The sequence below is a fragment of the Agelaius phoeniceus genome, chromosome Z, assembly GCF_051311805.1.
Source record: "Agelaius phoeniceus isolate bAgePho1 chromosome Z, bAgePho1.hap1, whole genome shotgun sequence".
NCBI classification, from domain to species: Eukaryota; Metazoa; Chordata; class Aves; order Passeriformes; family Icteridae; genus Agelaius; species Agelaius phoeniceus.
The window spans coordinates 62,617,196-62,640,792 of record NC_135303.1 but is presented as its reverse complement, the minus strand read 5'-3'; the positions used below and the strand labels follow the sequence as shown (position 1 = coordinate 62,640,792).

Here is a 23,597-nt window from a genome sequence, read left to right as displayed (position 1 = left end):
CTACAGAAGACAGCATTATTAGTGGAAGACAGCATGCCCACAGCGCACTTCAGTCAGCTACAACAATGTAGGTTGGCTGGGAATCCAATACTGGACTCTGATGAATTGTGTCCAAGCATCACAAATACAACTTTTATTTCATTACAACACGCAGCTGAGACTTAACTTTGGAGAACAGAAATTATCTGTGTCATCAATCAAACAAAGGCACCTTTTGAAGCACAGGAGACCTCAATATTAATGAAATGTATGTCAAAACACTGCAGAAAATATCTTTTGATCTGTACTTTTGGAAAGAAAACATAGTTCCACTGGCTTTGAGTAGCGAAAGAAAGGGAACAACATGCAGCTATTTTGTGTACAACCACTATTAAAAGATTAGTGAGGTGCTGCTACAGATAGGAAGTACAGAGCACAGCACCATGCAAAATCATTTTAACAAAGAGCTACTCCCTTAGCATTTCAGCAATGTAGGAATTTTACAGAACTTACACGTCTTCACAACAGTTAGACATTTTTTCTATACTTGTAGTGTCCTGTTAAAGAGAAAAAAAACCACAATGAAAAAGTACTTATTTACATTCCAAACTTTTAAAATGCCATTATGAAAGCAAGTAACCATAGCAGGGAATTAATTATTAATGTACGCTGTTTTGACATTAGTTCAGTTGGATGCATATTACATATATGCCATATTAGTTTTAAATAAATGTGAGATTACACATATAAATTTTAACTCAGTCTGTCTGTTAAATTATTTTTATAGGTATGATATGAAACTATACTGTGTAGTTTGACTACAATACCAAAGAATGCCAACAAAAACTTTCAGCATTATTACAGCAAAAATTAATTCAGACATTACAATTAATGCACAGGACATTTAGAAGCAATGTGTATAAGGCCCACTCTTGCCATATTTTCCACAAGCACTCATTCCAGACTTGGAGCATCCCACTGAGATAACCACAAAGCTAGTAAAATGCAGTCATTAACAGATGTAGTATTTTGAAAAGCAGGAGCTAGTAAGAAGTTTTAAAACCATTAGCTTCATGAGTATTATAATGCAAACAGCACAACTGAAAATATACCATGAGTTTCTACAGTTCCTATAAGTAAATAGAAATATAAAAATTGTTCTCTTAAAATATAAAAGCTAATAATGTACAGAGTGACAGCAATCCTTCAGACAAGAGCAACCTAAATTCATACTTTAATTATAAAATGTCATGGAAAGTAACAGATCAGTTTTAGCCTCGATCACCCCCAAATAAAACTTTTTAAATTACCAATAGTGCTTTCTTTTCACTTTTCACTACAGATTTCACAAAAAAGCTTCCTTTGTGAGTATCATGTAGGGAGCTTCAAGATACATTTATAGTTCATTACATCCTGAAATGACTTGTGAAGTTCAAAACACAATCAATTGAAATATTCTTCATTATTTCAACTCCTTTTCATTGGTAGTTTGTCATTTCCCTTTACTTTTCACTGATTCAGGCATGCACATAATGTACCTGTCAAATTACAGTAGAATTTGAATAAGACCAAGAGCTAATCTCAATCGCCTCAACCACATACAGACAGAAGGACTGTGGTTTAATTAGGCTGCTACTTCATTGGCATCTGGAAACACTCCCTAGCACTAAAAACCACACTGTGCTCCTTGATTGTTCCTGCATGCAATTCAGGGCAGGCACTGCTGGGACTCCACCCCTATCTTTCAGACAGTTTTAAGGGGGAAGGTGCAATGTGAGTGGGAAATAACATACAGGAAGCTGATTTCCTGCTCCACCAGACATGGGTGGCCTCAACTCCCTTGCCAATTTTTTGTATTCTGCTTCCCAGCTCTGAAGCATTTTGGAACAGGATTCCTTACCACACACTAAACAGCAAAAATCTTAATTCTGTCCACAACCTATCCAGCTGAATTCCAGATGCACTACAGCAAAGAAGTCCATTTTTCTTATGTCAATCCACCAGGATGCACAAGTTCTTGCCCAGAAGTTTGCATAGAGAAGGCATGCCCAGTCAAAGTTACATAAACCACGCTGGCCTCATGGTTAGGTGGGTTTTAACATCCACTCAGCAGTGAGGGAAGAAAGGACTGGAGAAGAAAACTGTAAACACTGCTTGTTGTTTTGATTCCCACAGATAAACTGCTGCTCCTCTCACATTACAGGCCTGTCTTCCCTCTCCTGCCACAAGCATGGCATTACACAAGTCATTGTCCTTGTTAGGGCAGGACCCAACTTCACAGCCAAAGAATACTTTGCTTCCCTGGACTGGCTTTTTATTCAGCTTTTGTCAGAGAAAACATCATCTTTGCCTACCACAAAAATTCAGACATGGTTTTTTGAATAAAAAGGACTAAGTAAACAAGAGATAACTTCCATGGCATTTCAGCAAGGTGGTAATACCATTTTCATGAGATGCTATAGTTCCTTTTGTAACTGCAAAAATATCTCAGTTCTAGGAATTATTCTCTGGTCCACTCAAAGCTATTTATCAAATAGTACAAAATAATACTAGCATATTTGAAAGCAATAATGGCAAATGGTCTTTTGTAAAACAGTAACATGCTACTCCAGACTCTAAATGGACATGTAGCTATGGAATATTTATTCTACCATTTCAAAAGAGGGGCCTTTAAACCAGCTCTGGGTGCAGAAGTAACATCACCAAATATCTTAAACATGGCTTTCTGCTGTGTTTCTGCACATTGCTTATTCATTAATAGACTTGTACCACTCCCTAAAATACAGGTTTTGAGATTTTTTTGGGGGAAAATCACAGATTGAAACCTGGAGATTGTATTTCATTTTAAGTGTTGTCATGGCATGTTGTTATGACCCTGAGAACCTCTCAAGACCTGAGAGGTTCTCAGGGTCTGCTCCCCTCCAAACTGTAAATTAACTAAGTTAAAGTACCAAACCAGGAACTAACTTCCTGCCTTTCCTCCCTTCCCTTTCCTCTCTTCCCTTTGCTCCCTTCCCTCCTCCCTCCCTTGCCTTCTTTCATTGCCTGCCTGTTTCCTTCCTCCCTCCCCTTACCTTAAAATGCCAACATACACTTCAGATTACTTTTGCTTTACAGTAAAGAAACTGGGTCTGAGCGGCGAGTCCTTTACTTCTTAGATACTTTTTCAACATTAAAAAAATTTTAGAGCCACATTTTAAAAGCTGCAAACTAGCAAAGAAATATTGCTTTGAAGTTTATCTGCTTAACAAGTACTAGTGACTGAACTTAAGAAACAAAATACCTTCCCTGCACCCTCATACCTTCCCTCCTCCAACACTGCTGCCAAACAGGCTCATTTGAAATCTACTTTCATTTGAGAGTGAACCAATTTACCTTTTCACATGAAAGTGAAACTTCACAGCACCCCAGGAAAGTCAGTAGCCCCTCTGGAGACAGGAGATGATGGAAAAGGAGAGTACCACAGTTGAGTTTTGACCTGTTATTTAAGGCTTCCTTCTCAGACATGAATTTTTTTTCTTTTGGAGACAAAGGACCAGAATAACCACTATTCTTCTGAATGAAAAGGTGGTCTGCTCATTAACACATCTCATAAATGTCTTCCAATCAGAGTATCATCTCTCTTATGCATTTGATGTATACCAAGGTTTTGCTGCAACATCAGAATTACTGTTCAGCCTAAGAGGCTTTGGCTGTCTGCATCTACTATCAGCTTGGATTACTATTAATACAAATAGAACTGTGCTAAGATTTTTTTTCTAGACTCAAAGCTAATGCTAATGTTAAAACCTTGAGTGCTGGCACTCAGCCAAAAGTTTAAAATAACTTGGTATGAGCAAACATGACGTATCTATGCAGTCCTAGTAATCTCTAAAAATACCTTGAAATTTGAAATTGAATACAGGATGAAAATGACAAATACAACTGATTAATTTGACATGATGGATCATCTAGATTCCCAATGGCATCATCCAGATTGGAAATAAAAATTGCTCCTACACCTGTTTATTCAGAGATACATACCCAATGATTAGCATCTTAAAGCAACTACAGGAAAAAAAATCACACCTTAGTGAGACAGGAAAAAGAAATTAGAGGAAATAAACACAGGAATAGGAAAAGGGCAAAGTGTTCAGATTCTGCTGAGGAGAGAAAAAATATGGGTTTTTTTCACTCTGAGGATATACTACAGATCCATAAGGGCAGTTTGCTTACTCTAAATTAAGTAAGCTACTGCCACAGCTAAGACTGATATAAGAGGAAGGAGAAGAATGGAGAGAAACAGATGTATGTAAAAGCACTGACAGAGTTCTGCAAACCAACCTCAGATTCACTCACAAATGAATCCATCTAAATTAGCTCCAAAGAGAATTGCACCTTTCACATCTACGCTTCTATTTAGCATAACCAACTGCCAAAAAAAATATAAATTAGAAAGATCACATGCACTGGTTAACCAACTGTCCTATAGGCTGGGTTTTATCATGAACTAATTCATCATGACAAAAGCACACACAAAGGATATTTTTCCCTTACTGATTCACGTTTTCCAAAGTATAAACTGTAATTTGTAACTTACAGGACTAACTCCAAAGCCTGTAGCTACAATCCCTGGTTCAGTTTTTCTTTTGTGTTTGCTTAAAGAGACATGCAATCATTACAGCTCTATTAAACACTTGCAGTAGTAGAATGTAAGCATTATGCCATACTTTTATTATTTCCAGATGTTCACTGTCGGTGAATCAGCAGAAAAGTATGATGAAGCATAGAGAAAACAAAAGCCTTCCTGGATTTGCAGCCTTTGCTTTTATCTAAAAGTTCAAGACAACATATCCTTTATATAAAGGGGTTTTTTATCTTCTATCTAACATCCTTTCACGGTGTGCATGCAAGAGACAGATGAGCAAACTCAAGAATAGGAAATACTAAACATAGAAAGAATATATTGAATTTGAGAAATTTTCTTTTCTTTTGGCATTAAATACATATTGGGTTTACTTCTGGCCAGTATTCTTTCCTTAATCTAGACTTTTCATATAAGATAGTTGATTTTATCAATTAAAATTATGTTCAGTCTGAAAACTATTAGTTCTATATAAACGTTAAACCCCTATATCAGACTCATGCACTAAACAAAAAATAAAGCTACACTCTGTTACTTCTAGGGAATAGTTCTGGACTCTTCTATATTCTGATTAATTTAGTTAAATAGATTTATATTTTTTTTTTATTGGCTATTAGATACTGACTCAATGAAAAGAAACCATCTAAAATGGAAGCACCACAAAATCTCTTAACTTCAGGCTATTGCAAATCCACAGCATGTTTGGTGCAGATAGCTGCATAACAAGAGACAGGACAAAACATATTATATTTATTGATCCCTACAAATACCATATGATAAAAATAGAAGGGAAAATATTTAAGAAAGAGCTGTTGATCATCTTCACACAGAAGTCATTTTAATAGTCTGATGTCTAAATCTGACAAGCAACATGTAAGCAAAATATACTCAGCCCCTGGAACACTCAAATATTATTTTTATAGTTACTTATCTTCAAGTAGTTAAAGGTACTACCTTTACTATTAGGAAAATATATTAGTTAAAGGACTTCCTCTTTAAGTGATAAACCAGGGATAATTCTGACATATCTGATGATATTTTGCACTCCTTACACAATATAAAATCCAATTACATTTTCTAACTTGCACTTTTTCCTTAAAATATTGTAAATTATTAATTTAAAAAAATTTCATATTTACATAAGACCATACAGTGAGCTAAATAAAAGTGATGAGATCTTTTTCTACCTAGAATGTCTTACACTTCTATTTATTCCTACATTTTAAATAGCTCATAAAAACCAGGTTTTTAAAAAATAAACTAGTAAATAAATAAATACCACATTTTATTTTTATGTAAATACGTCTTTAAAGTCATAAAATGTCAGAGTACATTTATTAAAAATGCTAAACAAAGTGCAAACCCATTTGAGGGAAATAAGGTAAAGATGCAAAAGAATTTACACAGTTAACAAACTCATATTCGGAGACCAGGACATTACTAATTCCTGACAATTTAATTCCTAGAACTTCATGCAGTCTTCTAATAGGAGATCTAGCTATAGGTGGATTAAAGGTAAAGACAGAAAAAGGGGAAGAGATAAGAATAATGAGGAAGACAGATAATGTTAATATTAGTTTATTTTCTGTTAGTAATTTCCAGTTATACTTTCCGGGTTATAATTTATGTATACTTTGCTTTCCCTCTGTAATTATTTTGCTCTATATTGTAGCCACATAAAGAATGCAATTGCCTGGAAATCCTAATTTCCCCTACCAATCCTAATTTTTAATATGCTAAACTTAATTATGAGGATTAATAGTTCCTTGATTACACTTCTGCCATGTTTGAAAAAACAGGAAAGCCCTTAGTATTCACTAATCAAAATAGTATTTAATAGATTATCTGATTAAAGATATGATTGCAAATATTTTTAATTACAAGATAGTTATTTTTAAAGACAAAAAGCATTTCAGCAGAACTAGATCATTTGTCACTCTGCATATTTAATGAGCACTGGATCAATACTATACAATACAAAAATACAAAAAGAATTTAAAAGCTCTTGATTTTATTAACAGAATAACTGCAGTGACATTTTCATTATTTTGAAACACAATCTTTGTAAAAAAGATTGGAAAACTACAAGGTAAAATACACTTCCTAATTTAAGGTGAAAAGGACAATCACTGCAACAATAAAAAGCAAGTATCAACATTTTTAAAAGCTTCTAAAGGGAAAAATATACGTGGTAGGTACCATACTGCGCACCAGGCAGGCTGTTGAACACTATTTTCCCTTCTATCCTTCCTACAGAAAATAAAGGGAAATTTCTCTTTTCCACATCCAGCAAGTTCTGATGGAACAGGATACTGGCATATCACTGGACACCATTCAAACAGTTAATTAACAGGAAACCCTGGTAGCATTAATTAAATTAATAAAGACACTGTCCACTTAGTTTATGATAATGCATCCACTACCTTGCACAAAGGCCACATGGTATCTAATAAATTTATAAAAGCCTATCCATTAAATAGTTCTGCCCCAGAGAAACAAGTTAATTACTAAATAATTTCAATGAAAAGTTTTCCTCTGCAATACTAGCATAAATCACATTAAATCATATTTAATGGACCATAATGGAAGAATTAAGAAAATTTCTTCCATAGAAATAGTTTGTTACAACATATGGAAAAATGAAAACACTGTTTAGTGTTTGAGATAAAAACAATCAAAGGTAATCCTTTAAAATTAGGGTTCAGATTAGTCTCTGCAAGGGATGCTGTTTAACTGAAACATCTGGTAGTGTTATGTTGAGAGACAGGCCTTTTTTAACTTTGGAAATGAGATTAGTAGATCAGTTATTTGTAAGTGTCCAAGTAATTTCTAATTATTTTATCTGGGTCACAGATAATCCGCTTTTACAGGGCTCCCACAATGACATCAGAGGATCACTGTTGAACTGATTATCCTGTTACCTTCCACCATCCATGGGAAGACCGGATTTTCCTTTTGTACAGAGAAAGAGAAAGAAGTGGCTGATTGCTTCAGACAGGTGGCAGCCAACAAAATAAAGAATACCACAGTCCTTGAGAGGAAGAAAATCTCATCTATGCAAAAGGTACCAGCTTTTAAAAAGCAGTCAACAAATGGAATACTTCTTAGCAGTGTCTGGTGCAATTTAAAACCTCACTAGATATGAACAAATATCAAAATAATCAGAAAAGCCATTGTTTAAAAAACAGTATGCCATATCATTTTTTACATGTTTTGTAGTAATGCCTTGTAGATCATACATAATCGATAGAAGAATCTTGCAGTATAAACAGAAAAACTGGGCTTATCATCATTTAACTCTTAATGTGAAAGACACAAAGAAATAATTTCTTAAAACCAAAACGGAATATGAGTGAGAGAAATGCAAAACCCAGGGCTAATCTTCTATTAATATACACATGAGCATCCTGGGCATTCCACCTTTTTTAAAAAGACTGAATCAAAGCACTCTTTTTAAAAGAGCTCTGTACCTTCAACAACCATACATCAGAAACAATCTGGAGTGGATAAAACACACTTTTTTCCCTTGGTGAATTTATGCCTTTTCCTATGAATAAATGAATAAATAGGCATGTTATGGGGGCTTTTGAGAAAAAAAAAATGTTACATATAAAAATAAGAGAAAAATCCTTGAAAAACACACGTCAAGAAAATATGTTTTGGCAAAGCAAACAAGTTTCTGGGTACTATTTGATTTAGCTTCCCCATAAATTTTATTATTTCATATAACAACATGAAAAAAAGCAAATGGAAATAAAAATTAGTAATATAGATACATCTTTCTCAACACTTTCTTCTAGCTTAAGTGCAAAATACTCTAGATAAACTTTGGTTTTGTCACTTTAATACAATGTCATTAATACGCGCAAGCAACTGTTGCACAAGACAGCTTGTCTTGTATTTTTTTTTCCCAGAAGATTTTAAAACTGTCTGAAATGGACAAAGTGATAATTTACGTATAAATCATACTTCTATGACTTACGACAAAGCACCAATAAAAACCCACAGCTCTACCTTCATGGAGCTTTAAGTGTCTATACTGGAGCTATTTTGTTACCTGTAGTGATTCAGGCCAAAGACTAATTGTGGAGTACAAGCAGCTAAAGGAGGCCTGAAGTAAAGAGTAACAATAATCTTTAAAATTGTTACTTTCTGTAGGAGAGTAAAAGAGTTGCACCGTTGTAAGGTGCAACTCACAAATTCTTCTGGTATGTTTCTGTTTTACTTAAAAGTTTGCTTCTCATTGCTTTTCAAACAATGCCATTTAAAAATCAGGCTGTCTGAGAATGTAAGAACAGAGGCTTCAGTTAAGAAACATAACATTCTAAATTGCTCTACAAGAAATGAGAGGAAATGGAGGAGTGGTAAAGGAAGTAACAAGCACTAGAGACAGGCAGGCATGCCTTCAACATAAATGCATAATCGTTTTGGAAATTACCTTTGACGGTGTTTTAATTCATGGGTGAAACCAATTTTTTCCATCCAGCTCTGGAAAAACTTGAATATTTTAAGTAAAAATACTAATTGTTGATGAGATTTTAAGAGGAGTATCTTCTTAAGAGTCCTAGAGTTTCTAAACTAGGATTTTAAATTTCTCCCTATTTCAGAGACTTATGAATTAGAGAGAACCTAGATATTTCTATTTCAAAAGTATCCAAATAAAACTTCCCCAAGAGTAATCTAAAGTAGATGCTAGAAGAAGTATCAAAGTTCAGGATGATAACAAAATTAGAGGCAAATAAAGCTCAGAGAAAGCAACTGGGGAAAGAGGACAAAAAGAGCCATGTGCCCCTTCTGACAGAAGTGTGTTTCACATATGCTAGTTTCTAGGGAGAAAGCACTAATCCTGTATGCAGAGGCCACCTCAGCTGCTCCCCTCTTCATCAGAACAATTCATGTCAAAAGTTCCTCTAAGGACAGTTTTTGCCAACCAGCTGTTCTCCTCTCATTGTAGGAAGTCACCTCCTTTGCTCTTTGGCTTCCTGGACCTCCAAATGAGTTATGAATAGCCTTGTGCTAATGATACCCTAACAGTGATACCACAATCACAGTGGTGGCAAATGTACTCAGAGAAATTACTGCGTGGTAGGTTACTTAGTCTATTAATCACCTTATCAAGCACTACAGCCTCAGGAACATTCTCCCTGTAATAGACAAATTTTAGTACACAGCTTACAAAGTTTTCATTTTTACCAGAGAGCATATTTTTTCGAAGCACCTTGAAATAGATATTACCAATATTAATAGATATTGGCTTCATTTCTGGAAAATTATGTAATGACGGTCAAGCAAGTTTACCTTATGGAAAAGCAGGCAGTCTTGTTACAAAAGAGTTAACGTTTGATTAATCTTAGATTTATATTTCTTTCCAAAAATTTTTGCAGCACTTGTAATGTTAAACACCAATGAACCTTAACCTGCTCGACTTGTTCAGCAGCAGTTTGCACCCGCCAAAGTTTAGATCACAGAGCTGCAACACTTACTGTCTCTACTATTTAAAACCAGCTTTTTTTTCCAGGGGCTGTGGAATTAATCTTGGTACATATTAAACTGCAAAAAAGAGGCACAAGAGCATGAACTACAAAAATGTGTATTACGTTTTGTGTCTCCCATACAAGCACAAGAATTGCTTTGCCTGTATCAAAAGGTCCATGTTCTTGTCCCTTACACACATCTCTAGGCAGCTTCAGCAATCACTGAAATTAATGCTTTCAAGAATAGCCATGGAGCAATTCATATGATATGAATGCTTTACCTGCATATCCATGCCTCCAAGCATCTTAAGTTTGTTTCAAGGTGCTTTTCTTCATATTACACTATCATGATTGGGTTCTGCTATCAAGTTTTAATCTATACCTTATAGTAAGTTAATTTCATCACAAATTCCACATTTAATATAGATCTCATTTCAGTTCTTACACCACTTGCAGACTAATCACAACTGCATCAAACGGACTTGCTTTGTTTGTTTGAAGTCTAATTGTTGCCAAGTAGATTTCCTCAAAACAACTATATTACTTATTCTTCCTAATTCTGTATTTGCAAAGAAAGGAATGAAAAGGGAGAAGACAATTGTGCCGCTGGTATGAAATGCTCTGAGTGGGGGATGGACTACCTGACCTACATTCTTCAGTGAGTCAATGCAACAGCATCCACATAGTGTGAAAGAATTAATATTGGAGATACACCAGTAATGGATTTCTGCCTCCCCAGCAATCCCATAAAGCCTAAAAACTTGTCCATGTGACAATAGCCCCTCTGCTTTTGAGGCAACAGGTAGGGTGCAGTAAGAGGCCCTAATGAAGATCTGTACTTTTTAGCATCTGCCTCTCATAGACCATCCACATCCACAATTACTGTAGCATGCTTGTTTCACAAAGCTCAGCAAAGACAACAGAAAAAACTGTCCAGGCATACTGCAGCTCAACGATTATAATTTCAGCAGAAAAACTGGAGGTAAAAATGCTATACCCCACACCTGCTCCAGTGTAGCTGCCAGCTCTGTAAGTGAAGAGGATGTACTTCATGGTACGTACAACTGACAGAGAAAAAAAGACTTTACAGCAGTTTATAAATAGAGTGCAGTGGCAGCAGCAGCCTGAAAGTGTTAAGGTTCAGGACAGCAAAGTTACAACTGGGCATTCGTGCCTGTTACAGTGGCAGTGCAGTTAGTATCCTGTGTCAGAACAGAAACAGCCCAGGTTTCAGGTATATCTGACAGAAACAGGTTCAGTCTGAGAGGTCATATTTCACATCCAGCAATAGTACCTGAATAGGTGCTGATGGTCACTGCTAAAATTTCGTCCAGCTTCTGGCAGCACACAGAACAAAATTATAAACTTAGGGTCTGGTTTTCTTGTTTTCTTCTGTATCCTATCTATGGTTTAGTGCAGTACTGATCAGATGAGTTTTCTGATCCTTCTCATATATATATATCCACTTAACAGAAACAAAAACATCCATATTTCAGTACCTAACAATTAGGCTCACTAAGTATTTGTCTCTGTCTCACCTGTTACTGGTGAGCAGAATTCACCACATCAGCTACACAGCCACCATAGCAGTGGTATAGGAAAACATCCCAGCCATAGATAATGCAGACATAAAGGCAACATTTAAACAGAGAAGAGAAGAGAAGAGAAGAGAAGAGAAGAGAAGAGAAGAGAAGAGAAGAGAAGAGAAGAGAAGAGAAGAGAAGAGAAGAGAAGAGAAGAGAAGAGAAGAGAAGAGAAGAGAAGAGAAGAGAAGAGAAGAGAAGAGAAGAGAAGAGAAGAGAAGAGAAGAGAAGAGAAGAGAAGAGAAGAGAAGAGAAGAGAAGAGAAGAGAAGAGAAGAGAAGAGAAGAGAAGAGAAGAGAAGAGAAGAGAAAACCTGTCAGCAAGACCCCAGAACAGAAATCAGGCACACAGTAAAGGTGCACAAAGGTAAATCTGTTGAGCTGGGGGCTTGAGAGTATGTGTAAAACACATTATGGTAGAGTAGCTGGGGAATGGTAATAATAATAGACAGTAATAATGGTAATAATAATAGACAGTGTAACTACCATGACAGAAAAAGCAAAAGGCAGTAAATATATAAAGGTAATACAGTAAAACCAAAAAGCAGTATTATTGCTTTATCTAACGTAATTTAAAACTACACTGTAGTTTTTTTTCCTTTATCCAATACAAAAGAATTACACCATACAGTTGGGAGGTTTTCCATTATGGACCTAGAAAAGTTAATGCTATGCAAACCTTCATAATTCCAAAGTAAAATCTCAGGCAGATCTCCAACAGTTGTAGCCGAAAATATGCTGCCATCTTGTACATTACTGCCTTTAAAAAAATGTTCAGCAGGCCACATCAGACTCTTTTAACATGTATATAGCCAACTAATGTACTCTCTCTGTCGTGCTGAACAATATTTTAAACATTTGTATGGATTCTCAAGACAACTTCAAAAATTTGCTGGCAGCTATTAACTTCTAATGTACAGAACAGGATATTAGACCAAATAAAGGTTGTTTCTTGCAAGTATTTATTACATTATCAAATTCATTTAAATGAAAAATTTTTCCATGCAGAGGATATTTTTTTCAGTATATCTAAATGCAGAATACCCACCTGGACTGTAAACAGCACAATTACATTGCATAGTTCAGCAAATAAGGAGATGAACATAAGCATATTTATCAAAATACTTAACAAAGATGCTGTCTGTTCTCAAAATTTGATTTATCAGTTAGCTTCACTGTCACATTAATTTTGACCAGGCCACACAAGAGTTTAAAATAAAACCAAGAATCAACTACATATCTTGTACACTGTGCAATTCCAGGACAAGGTATGAGTCCATTTTACTAATACAAATCAGGAAACTGACTTGAAAGTGGAATTATTAGACACTTCTTTGTCAGAAAGCTTCTTAGATTTCACTGGTGTCAAGAGGCTTGACAAACCATGTATCAAACAAGTGCCTCATACTGCAAGTGTTTTTCTAGTCTTCCCCTGAATGCAATCCACTTTTCTGCTTTGACTAATTGTACTGAAAATAAAACTAATATATGCTTCTCAAATTAGATACTTACAGTGAAAATACCCATTAGCTGAGTGTAAAAGAGTCGACTTATTCCACCTAATATTATTAGACCCATGAAGGCAGATATTCTTAGGAGAGCAAGTTCATGTCTAAATACAAACACATCCTAGAACAAGACAAAAAGAAGAGAGAGACTTTAATTTAGTTACAAATTAATTAAAGTCTTTGAACCAAGTGGAAATAAGCTGTAAGAGGTGTTCTCAAAGCCTTAAAGCTGAAGGCTTTATGGATGGATTCTTAATGGATTCTGAGCTATATTGCACATCATTTGTCTATTTATGTTTTAAAAGCAGAAACCAGTAATATTTTCTTAATACATGTTAACAGTTGGGAGTTTATTTTGCCAGACTGTTTCAAGTAGTTAAGGTTTTGGAAATAGATCAAGCTCAAACGGATTATTTCTGAATCTTCCACCTCAAACTGTGCCAAACTACTACACACAAGCTATATAACACAGGAAAACTACTCTGTTAAATGGTCTGGTTTATTATACCTCGGCTACCAGGCACAGCACATTTCACTTTCACATCACCTCTTCTGAAAGAAAACAAACATTCCAAAATTGACACTTGAAGATTGTACCCATAAAGTCCAAGTACCCCTACTAGATTGTTCTTACTGTAGTGCTATCTATTATCCAATATAAACTTATCTCCAACTTTTAAATTTTGGCCTTGAGGTGGATTACTGTGACTTTGGATAAGGATGAACAGTACAGATGCTTCAGGGCACACAGAAATATGGATGTATTCAATCAGCTGCATTGGAAAGTCTATTCTCAACCAGCAGAAAATAAAAAAGTATTACAGAATGTTATGCAATATCTTCAAAGGATAGAGCACCTTATTTTTATCACAGAAGAACATTTTTACGTGGCAGTTACATGAGGTGTACTGGGAGTTCAGACCCCATTCTTTTATTTTTAAGTTATAATTATGTTCTCAGAGCTGTCGTTCGAATATAAACATCGGTTTTTTCACTTACAGAAGTTAGATCATGGCAGGAAAGTATTAAATCCTTTCAAGTGAACTTTATGTTACAACCAGAATATAGAAGATAACTGAATGAAAAAATGAAACAAAACAAAAAAAAAATCCCAACCAACCAAAAAAACAACAACAAAACAACAACAACTCCCTCTCTCCCCCAACACTAAACACATAAACATAAACACAGTGGTTTATGTTCAACCACTAGAACTTGAGGAAGAGGGATACTGGGTTTTAATTAAACAGAGAATAGTTAATGCAAATTATGTTTAGAAAAAAAAAAATCTAATTTTTCATTTAAGTAATTTCCATGAAGATCCAAAATACACACCCAGGAAAAAAGTTTAAACTGCCTACTAAAGCTGTGAAGAAAGTCAGTATTTAATGAACAAGCAGAAAGCACTAGTTAAGCAGCAAAAACAAAAAACAATCCCCAACAGTCATTTCTGAACTATTGTAATGGTTCATCCCCTCTCCCCTCACTTATTTATACTGGCCTTTCTTGCTGCTGTCGAAAATAGACTAATTTCCATTTCTTTTAATGCTTCTTACTCATTTAATGAGTTAATTCAAAGACAAATCAACTCATAGTAAAAGCAGTCATACTATTCTTTATTTCCCTTTCCATTAGCTAATGAAAGCTTTAAAGAAAAGCAAGACACCACTTCTACTAGTTGTAAAATACTTCTTCCTTATTTTTCAAAGAAGATGCAGAGTGGGCTTAGCAACAACATCTGCCAGCTCCCTCAGCACCTGTGTGTACAACCCATCAGGCCCATGGATTTGTGCTTTTGTCTGCCTAGCCGATCTCTAAACAAACTTTCAGTGGCCAAGGGCAAGTCTTCTTTTCTCCAGCCTTCCTCTCTTGCCTCCAGGGTCTGGGACTCCTGAAGGATGGCCTCAGCAGTGAAGTCTGAGGCAAAAAAGGAATTCACTTTGCCCTCTCAGTGTCTTCTGTCACCAGGTTACCCATCTAGATTCAGCAGCATCTCCACATTGGTGGGGATCTTTCTAATCCTTGTTTTGTTGCTGATATACTTGTAGATGCCTTTCTTGTGGTCCTTGATATCCCTCAACAGACTTCATTCCAACAGGCCTTGCCTTTCCTTGTTGTATCCCTGCATTCCCTGTCCATACTCCTATATTCCTCCCATAGGCCCTCTCTCTTTTTCCACATCTCTAGCAAATTAATTCCTAAGCAATTATGAACTGGAAATCAATACTGGGCACTCAAATCTGTACAGACAGAACAACATTTTTCTACAGAAAATCAAAGTATATGCAGTGAGTTTTTTGGTAATCAGATTTTAATAATAGAATGAATTATACAATTCTACATGGGAATATAAATATTTAACTCTATGAAAACAGAAGAAAAGACCATTTTGAAAATTAATAATAATAACAATAGTAATAATAATAATGTACTCAGGCTGCTGCAGCTTTGCATGACAGCTCAATGCAAGTTGGTTTTATTATCCCTTTTTAGAACTTAGTAACTCTTTTTCAGATCAGAAAACCAATCAAAACTATAATCAATCAAATCTATAATCAGTCAAAACTAGTCAATAAACCAATCCCTCTTTCAATGTGTTTTGAACAGATCCTCCTGTTCTACAGTATTCACCAGTCTTAGTGCAGTGTGAGTACTGAGTTAGTGTGATTTTGGAGTTTAAGGTGCAGGCTACTTCTGCTAACACAAAGAACTGTACAGACTGAGCCACCAAGCATACACACAGATTAGCTGACATCACCAGTGCATGAACATTCAGCTATCATAGCACAACAGGGTTTTGTTCCACAGCAGCTTTTTTTTACATTGAGCCTCATTTTTTTACATGAGGTTGTCATATATGGCATAAGAAGATGCTGAAAGCATATTCTTAACAACATGAGAGCTTTCCTTCAGCTAGCCTCTTTCTCATCTTCTTTATGTCAGCTCTACAGCCTAACTGGTCTGCCAAAACTTCATGTTCACATGGGTTGCTGCCACTGCCTTTCTACTTTTTCTATACCACACCACACAGCACTCCCCATCGGCTGCTGCCTGTTCTAAAAGTTTCTAAATTCCATTTAGCTGCTACTTCTATCCATCCCATAAAACTGCAAGGATTCTTAGTTACCCATAAGAATGCATAGAAATGTGAACAATAAGAACTTGTCACAAAACATGTGTAGGTCTATAGGATTATGTTGAAAAATGGACTGCAAACCACAAGCTCTGGTATCTTTATCTCAACAGACAATACCAAAACATTCTACAGAAAGTCTCTGGGACAGATAAAGAGACTTCCTCAACCCCACAGCAGAAAACATGCCTCATCTCCATTTGTGAGCATCAACCACTATAGATAACCCCTACAATGAACGCTACCACTGACTAGAACAACAGCTACCATGGCTTTATGCTATCATACAGGAGAGAGGTCAAAAACCACAATGGGTCCAGCTCTAGACTGTAGTCCATTATAAGACCAGTGCTTCCAACTTCAACTCTCTTTGTCCCCTACCAACAACAACAACAAATAAAGCTTAAAAACATATAACAAGTCCCTGCCACGTGCATTATTGTGTTACTGTTTTCAAGGATTTATAGTATTCCTTTAAAGCAGCACACTGTCCTGAGGACAGGGCTTTTGGCAAGAAACACAGAACTATTGTATCTGCTCCAGAAGAGATCATCTTCATAATTTTTCATTTACAATGGAAGATTTATTTATTCAATCTTTATTCTTTACTGAAATATGACACACATAGAGATTAATATACAAGAAAATACATTAAAAGCCCTCTTTTTTCTTGGTGAACAATATTTTGTGTAACACATGATAACCTGGTTGTCTGTGCTCAGTTGTAAATGAAGTCAGTCTGTTGACTTGGGTATCGCGAAAGTAGTGCATAATACAAAAAAAAGCCAGGCTTTCCAGAAAGCAAACTAAAAAATGCAGACCGCAGGTTTTGTAGAAAGAAACAGGAAGGACTTAATTCAATATAAATGTACTGTCCTTACAACCATAGTGTAGGACAGCAGGGTTGGGTCGGCTTTGCAGAATGCTGAGAAGAAAAATTTTGATGTTTTTCATTTTAAAAATCTCTCCTGTCTGATACATAGTTTTGTGATTCTAAGAGAAAAAGTTTCCTTTAGACTCCCTTTACAGTATAAATGGACTTTGGATAATACATATTTCCAGATTTTCATTAATATTAGTCAATGCATAATATTAATATTACTGCAAAAAATCCTTTTCCAAAGCAAAGGCAATGATTTGTAATTGCAGAAACAGGAACAAAATAAAACTAAATCAGAGCAAAGTGGCCTAGGTTTTTGTATGTTAAGAAGTTTTGCTATGACAATTATTGTAGCAACATTTCTAGCAAACAGAATGTATCAGCAGAATTCCTTTTGCTTAAAAGATTAAAAGCCTTCTATAAATAAGGTAAAATATACTGCCAAAGCATTTACTTTTGCAATTTGACCAGCTGTATCTAGAATCTGTGCCAGCACAGCCATGGAGAGAGCAACTATGTAGTGGTAAGTCTAGTATTTGTCCTTCTCATCTCACTATTCAGAAGACTGACTACTTCCTAAAATATACAGGCTTCCTGACATTTTTTCATTAAGATGTAAAATTAAGAATATTCCTGTGTTAACCTCTGTAAATCACCAATGCCTGCAGAAGAACTAATATGCTGATTTTATTCAAACAATATATTTTGTCTTGTGCTATCATCCCACATAATCAATTTAACTATCATCTCCTTTATTTCTAGCAGTAATTGCACTCCTCCTGCTGGACAAACAGAGGTAACAATCATAACCTAAGTTTTCTGGCAGTGTATGTTACGAGAACCAAGACTACTATGAAGCAATTTTCTGCAGTAAGAGGTGAAGCTGAAAGATTGCATCTCTACAGAAACAGCTTCCTCCATTACCTTTAGAGCTTTCACCCTTAACTCAGAATAGTTAATTTTAAATTTTTGGGGTATCCTTTCTTGACCCTTTAAAAAAACCACACAAATTCAAATTTGGAAAGTGATATTAACATGCTGGTCAAATTTGCATAATGCATTAATCAGTACTGTAATAAAATTATCATTTCACAATAGCACTAAAAGCAATTTTAATTCTACAGCTTCTGTGTTTTGTACTACTTTATATCTGAAGAATAAAAATGTAGATGAAGGCACACTGCCAAAAAATTCACAAGTATTTTAATGAGCGAGAATAAGCTTATTCCAGATGGCTGTTTGGAAAAAAAAATCATCCAGTTCTTTGAATCTGTTCTAAACACTAGCCCCTGTAAATTTAGAAAATGTAAGCTCCCAGTTACAGCCAAAATTTCAACAAAGAACTGTGCTTTTATGAAAGGCTGAAGGTACCGCGCTCTCTGGAATGCTGTGGTACCTCAACTTTAATTGATATAAAGGAGATAAAAAGAATCTTGCAGAATGCTTGCCTAAAACCCTAACTACTACTAAGCCAATCTTTTCATCAGTCGTGTTCCTTTGGTGTCAAAAAGACATAGTTCTGACAAATTATTCCATGGCACAAATCTATAGAGCATCACATCCTTAGCAGCACTTAAAAAAAACCAGCTTAATGGAATTCTGGTGTTGTTTTCCAGGCAGATATGTTGACTAGCATGACAACTATTTTAGTTTTCTCTACTTCGTTGTGTGCTCTCCTATTCTACAGCTGAAAAACTGAGAAAGATAAATACTATTTAGTGTTACACTGTACTGAACAAAGGTCTTAACAGCCCAGACCTGCTGTGTCTACTGTTTTTCTATATTGTATAAACATATTTTTCCTCTCTGGGGCACAGAATACGGTACACTATAGCACAGATCCACTTTGTAAAAGGAAGAGTGCCATTTGAAGTGTTCACATACGGAAATTAACTAAACAGAGAAAAGTAAGCAATTTCTTCCACAGTTCTCTGTAAACTTAGGCAGGCAAATACAAGAACCTGATCCCCTCTTCAGGGAAACACATTAAAATGGGTTAAAATAATTGTTGCACATGTATTCTGCCTTCTAACCTGTCACCTGTCAAGGGAGCAGGAGCATTAAAATTAGGCCTCTCTCCAAACAACTTCAAATGAATCCAGTTATACTGGCAAGAACAACTTTTATACCTATTCACACTTTTTTTTGAACTATCATTATTAATAATTATTTACCATCACCTCCTTAGGTATTGTAAAGTATCTGAAGGAAGCATGATTTCCATCTCCCTCTCTTGCACAGACCACCCGCAATCAAATAATTTGGTTACTTTTCACGCTACTTTTAAAAAGCAAGGCTAACAGACAGAACTTTGGCATGTTACCTAATACAGTGTAATTACATGAAACAATGCATTCAGGGAATATTCACAATAAAAAGGAAATACCCTACCATGACATACTATTAGAGGCTAACAAGTCTGTTTTAGTGCCTATGGAAAGATACTCCAAGCAGACAGCAAATTATTTTTTGTTTGATATTTCTAAAATCCCTTTAATTATTTAAATAGAAGTATTGATGTATATGGAAAAAATAATTAAATTCCTTTAGAATACGATTTCTTTCAAGAACAAGTTACAAAAATCCTCAGCTTTGGAACATTCTACAAAATAAAAACTTGGTATTTATGAATTTGAATACAGCACTTTTATCAGTTTTGGATTAACCAAGTAATACAGTCTTCCTACACTTTCAGCTCTCCTTTCCCACATCATCTTCACATACACTTTTATGGGAACATCACACCCAGTTCAGACTGACACAGGAACAAATAAGAAGCTTGGAAGACTATGTCGCATCTTTTTCCAGAAGCAGAATTTTTCACTTTGTGAAATTCTCATATAACATAGGATACAAAATCATACGACAAACTTTAGTTGTTCAAAAAAATGGAGATTTTTTTTTTTTTTCTGTCTTACCCACAGTGTAGGGTCAGGTTTCAGTAGCCTGGAAAGATGAGTATGAGATCACCAGCAGACAGCATGCTGGGGTGTCACATCGACACAGAATTTAAAAATCTTCTGCACTTCAGTATTTGGAAAAAATCTCAACAAAATTTAGAGTGTAATATCTGAGATTATCTTATTCTCTTATGACATTTGGAATGTTACCTAATTTTAAAAATGTTTTAAACTTGTTTTCTAGGCTTTTCTCTTTTGTGTACTTATATTTGTTATAGTCCAGTACAAATACAAAGCTCATTTTAGATTTAAGCTAGAAGTTCTTATGGTTCTTCATAAACAAGATAGCATAACAGTTTTCTTATAAAGAAAGAACTTTCAAGCACTGAGCAAATTTCAAGCAACCACCTTCAATATTCTGAATACTACAGATAATAGGCATAAATGAGCACCAGATAGCAGCTTTACAATGTAAGTTTCATAGGGGAAGGAAGTCCTTGATTTTTTACTCTACTCCAGTTGGTAAGTCCACATGAAACAAACCAAACTTAATTCTCCCTTAACCCACATAACCTTTTCAAAGCAACAGAAAATACTGCTACAAAACCAAGGTATATTTTTCCCCATGATCATGTGTTTTTCTTCTTTTTTAAAAAAGCAGTATCAGTTTTTTAAAACATGATATTAGGATAGATATATAGTCTGCATAAATCTACTTTGGAAAAAGTAAAAGGAAATTTTAATACATCTAAAGTAGTTACCTTAACTCTTTCCAGTACTGATAATCACTTCCAAAGAAAGCTAACTGGTTCTTCCCTCCTTTCCTATATTCCTAAGACAACTAATGTTGTGTTTTTAACACAAAGAACTTATATGCCCTTTCAAAAAATATTTTGTTACTTACCATAAATCAGTTTGCTTACTTAATAACATACAGTTAGTTGAACTCTCTTCACTAAGAGTGAAACTGAGCTACCAAAAATGTGCAGTAACTAAAAGCCAACACAAATTACAATGCAGTACTATTTGTTCCCTTCACAGAGAAAATAGGTTCTTACCCAGTTTTCTTTTTTCAGAGGCAAAAAGTAGTAGTAATGGCAGAAGTCAAGTATCAGCGTATAGGAACTAAGGATCTGGGTGTAGAAACACAGCTGTAAAAACAGCCAGTGATTGTCTTCACCAACACAATTATTAATCCTGTAGAGAAACAAAGTGTGCATATATAAAAACAGAAATACAAATATTAAAGTTATGATACTGTGAATAGAAAACTTTATGATTGCTTAAGGAGCAAACTACTGGATCCCTTGCACACTACTTAAAGCATAGGTTGCACTACTGAGATCTTTGCTTAGAACAGGAGACACAGTTCTCAGTGTTTGTATATAGCAAAGATACTGCTGCAACTTTAAGTAAAACTCTAGTAATAAAATGGTTTTTGAAAGTCTGTGAAATTTCACAGTAATGTGTCTTATCTTCTGCTACTCAATACATTTCACAGGTTGTGAACTATAAGAGTGCAAAAATGCAAACAAATATTTTAAAATAAATGTGATCACAGGCTAACCCAGTAACAAAGAAATATGACTTAAAAATGAACCAAAGGCACAGAAGACAATACAGGCATCCATACTCAGAAACTCCTGCATACTCCAACATGAAAAGTGCAAAGGAAACACAAGGATTCTATCTGTATTAAGTACAAGATCAAAAATTACATGGATGCAAATTCATACAAGCACTGGCACAGACAACAAGCTAAACCAGAGTGACAAAAGCACTATACTAGTACTATTCTCTGAAGTAGAAAAACTTGACAAAAAAAGGTAGTTTGAAAAATGGCTAAACCAACTAAGAGAATCCCAATGTCATTTCTGTACTCTGCAGTTTGTCTTGTAAAAATTAAAACTCAGAACTTCTTAAAAAAATGTTTATTTTCACTTACTCTGATTTTTACTGGTAGAAATAGGAAAGTTCAAATTTATTATTTCCTTGCTTTATATGCCTAAATGATTAAGCACTACTGGGAGAAACCAGGAAAAATGAGCAGCAGTCAAGACCACAAATTTCAGAATGATTCACTAAAACAGTAGATAATTAGAAGAAATGTCCTGATTTTACCATGGACAGTGGTGATCCATCCTCCTCACACAATGTCCACAGCGACTGCAATGGTGTGAACGCTTTGGTCTCATCACATTGCACTTGTTACATAACTCCCAATGTTCTCGTTCTAGGTGAAATTGTAAAGACACATTAGAGAGATTTAAACTCAGTAATGTGTACTCATAATAAATCTGTATGCTTGTAACTCTAATTAAAAAAACAAATCTTACTATGATCTGAGAAGGATAAGCATCACATAAAAAGCTTTTTCCCACGGTGACCTTAATTAAACTGGAAGATATTACTGCTACTCCATGACAGTTTCTGTCTCCAAAATTCCCTCTCTTCCTATAAATTTCTACAAAGTAATTATTACAGAAGAAACCCGTGATTCAGACAAGGAAGACTGTTACTCAATTATTTCCTTACATTTCTACTGCGAAAAAAATTATCTGCTAGACAGAATCAGGATACAATCTCATTGCTATTCCAGAATCCCCTGAGGAAATACTGCTACTGCTAGCTAACTAAAAGATGACACACAGTGAACACTTCAGGAGCATCTTCCATCTCAAAGCATTTAAATAACATGCATATCACCACATGCAATTTTACATATAAAACAAGCAAAGAAAGAGATCAAGGATAGGGCTGTATATATAAATATATACTATTTTTAAATTACTAATGTGAGATTCTTTAAAAGCTAATATCCAGAGATACAGAGAAGCTGAAGGTACTAGGAGTACTATTGCTCAGCTTGGCTATTATTTATCTCAAATGCACCACCCAAATAAGAGGAATTCTTTGAAAAGCAAAATTCAAATCATATGTTCAAAAATTTCATCTTCACATGGGAAACAAAAAGATTAACACTGAAATAATTCCGATCACAAAAGCATATATTTTCTGTCTTTAAGGAAAACAGGTGGATGACTGAGAAATACTTTGACTGTTCAAATTGTTTCTACCTAAACAATCTTTTTTGAGGCACAAAAATTTCTCATATCTCAGGGACAGAGGGGAAAAAAAAAGGAAAAAAAGCTTCATATTTACAGTAGGACATTCTGAAATCTTATACTGTAAAACACTGTCCCAATGTAAACAAAATAAAGTTATATTTAGCACTTCTGAGCCACCTGCAGGCAGCTCTAATCTGGTCTTTCTTGCTGCAAAATAACATTTGGACACTGGAAGTAAAGAAACCCAATATCTGAGATCATTAAACTAGTAATAACGACAGATGGAAACTGATTTACAATCTGTTTGCATAAATCCAGTGTCTCAAAGGTGTCACTCACTAATAGGGTAGATACCAGCAGAGTTCAGAAACACCCCAACTCATTTTTAACACAATTTATACTATGCAAAAATGTATCCTCCTGTCAGCCTAGCGCACACCAGACAATTG

At 35.2% G+C, this 23,597-nt stretch overlaps 1 protein-coding gene across 2 annotated transcripts in view; it reads right to left on the bottom strand.

Moving 5' to 3' along the window:
• Nucleotides 1-23,597, bottom strand: part of ZDHHC21 (zDHHC palmitoyltransferase 21) — a 37,517-nt gene that overhangs the window by 5,243 nt on the left and 8,677 nt on the right. The window contains exons 5-8 of one of the 2 annotated variants that reach the window (XM_054652639.2): nucleotides 22,202-22,313; nucleotides 21,139-21,277; nucleotides 13,172-13,288; nucleotides 493-536 (exon numbers count right to left, since the gene is read on the bottom strand). In XM_054652639.2, the coding sequence (XP_054508614.2) occupies nucleotides 493-536; nucleotides 13,172-13,288; nucleotides 21,139-21,277; nucleotides 22,202-22,313 (412 nt within the window). Of the gene's footprint in view, nucleotides 1-42; nucleotides 537-13,171; nucleotides 13,289-21,138; nucleotides 21,278-22,201; nucleotides 22,314-23,597 lie in introns of those variants that run through there. The other variant, XM_077171650.1, reaches the window with a different exon arrangement.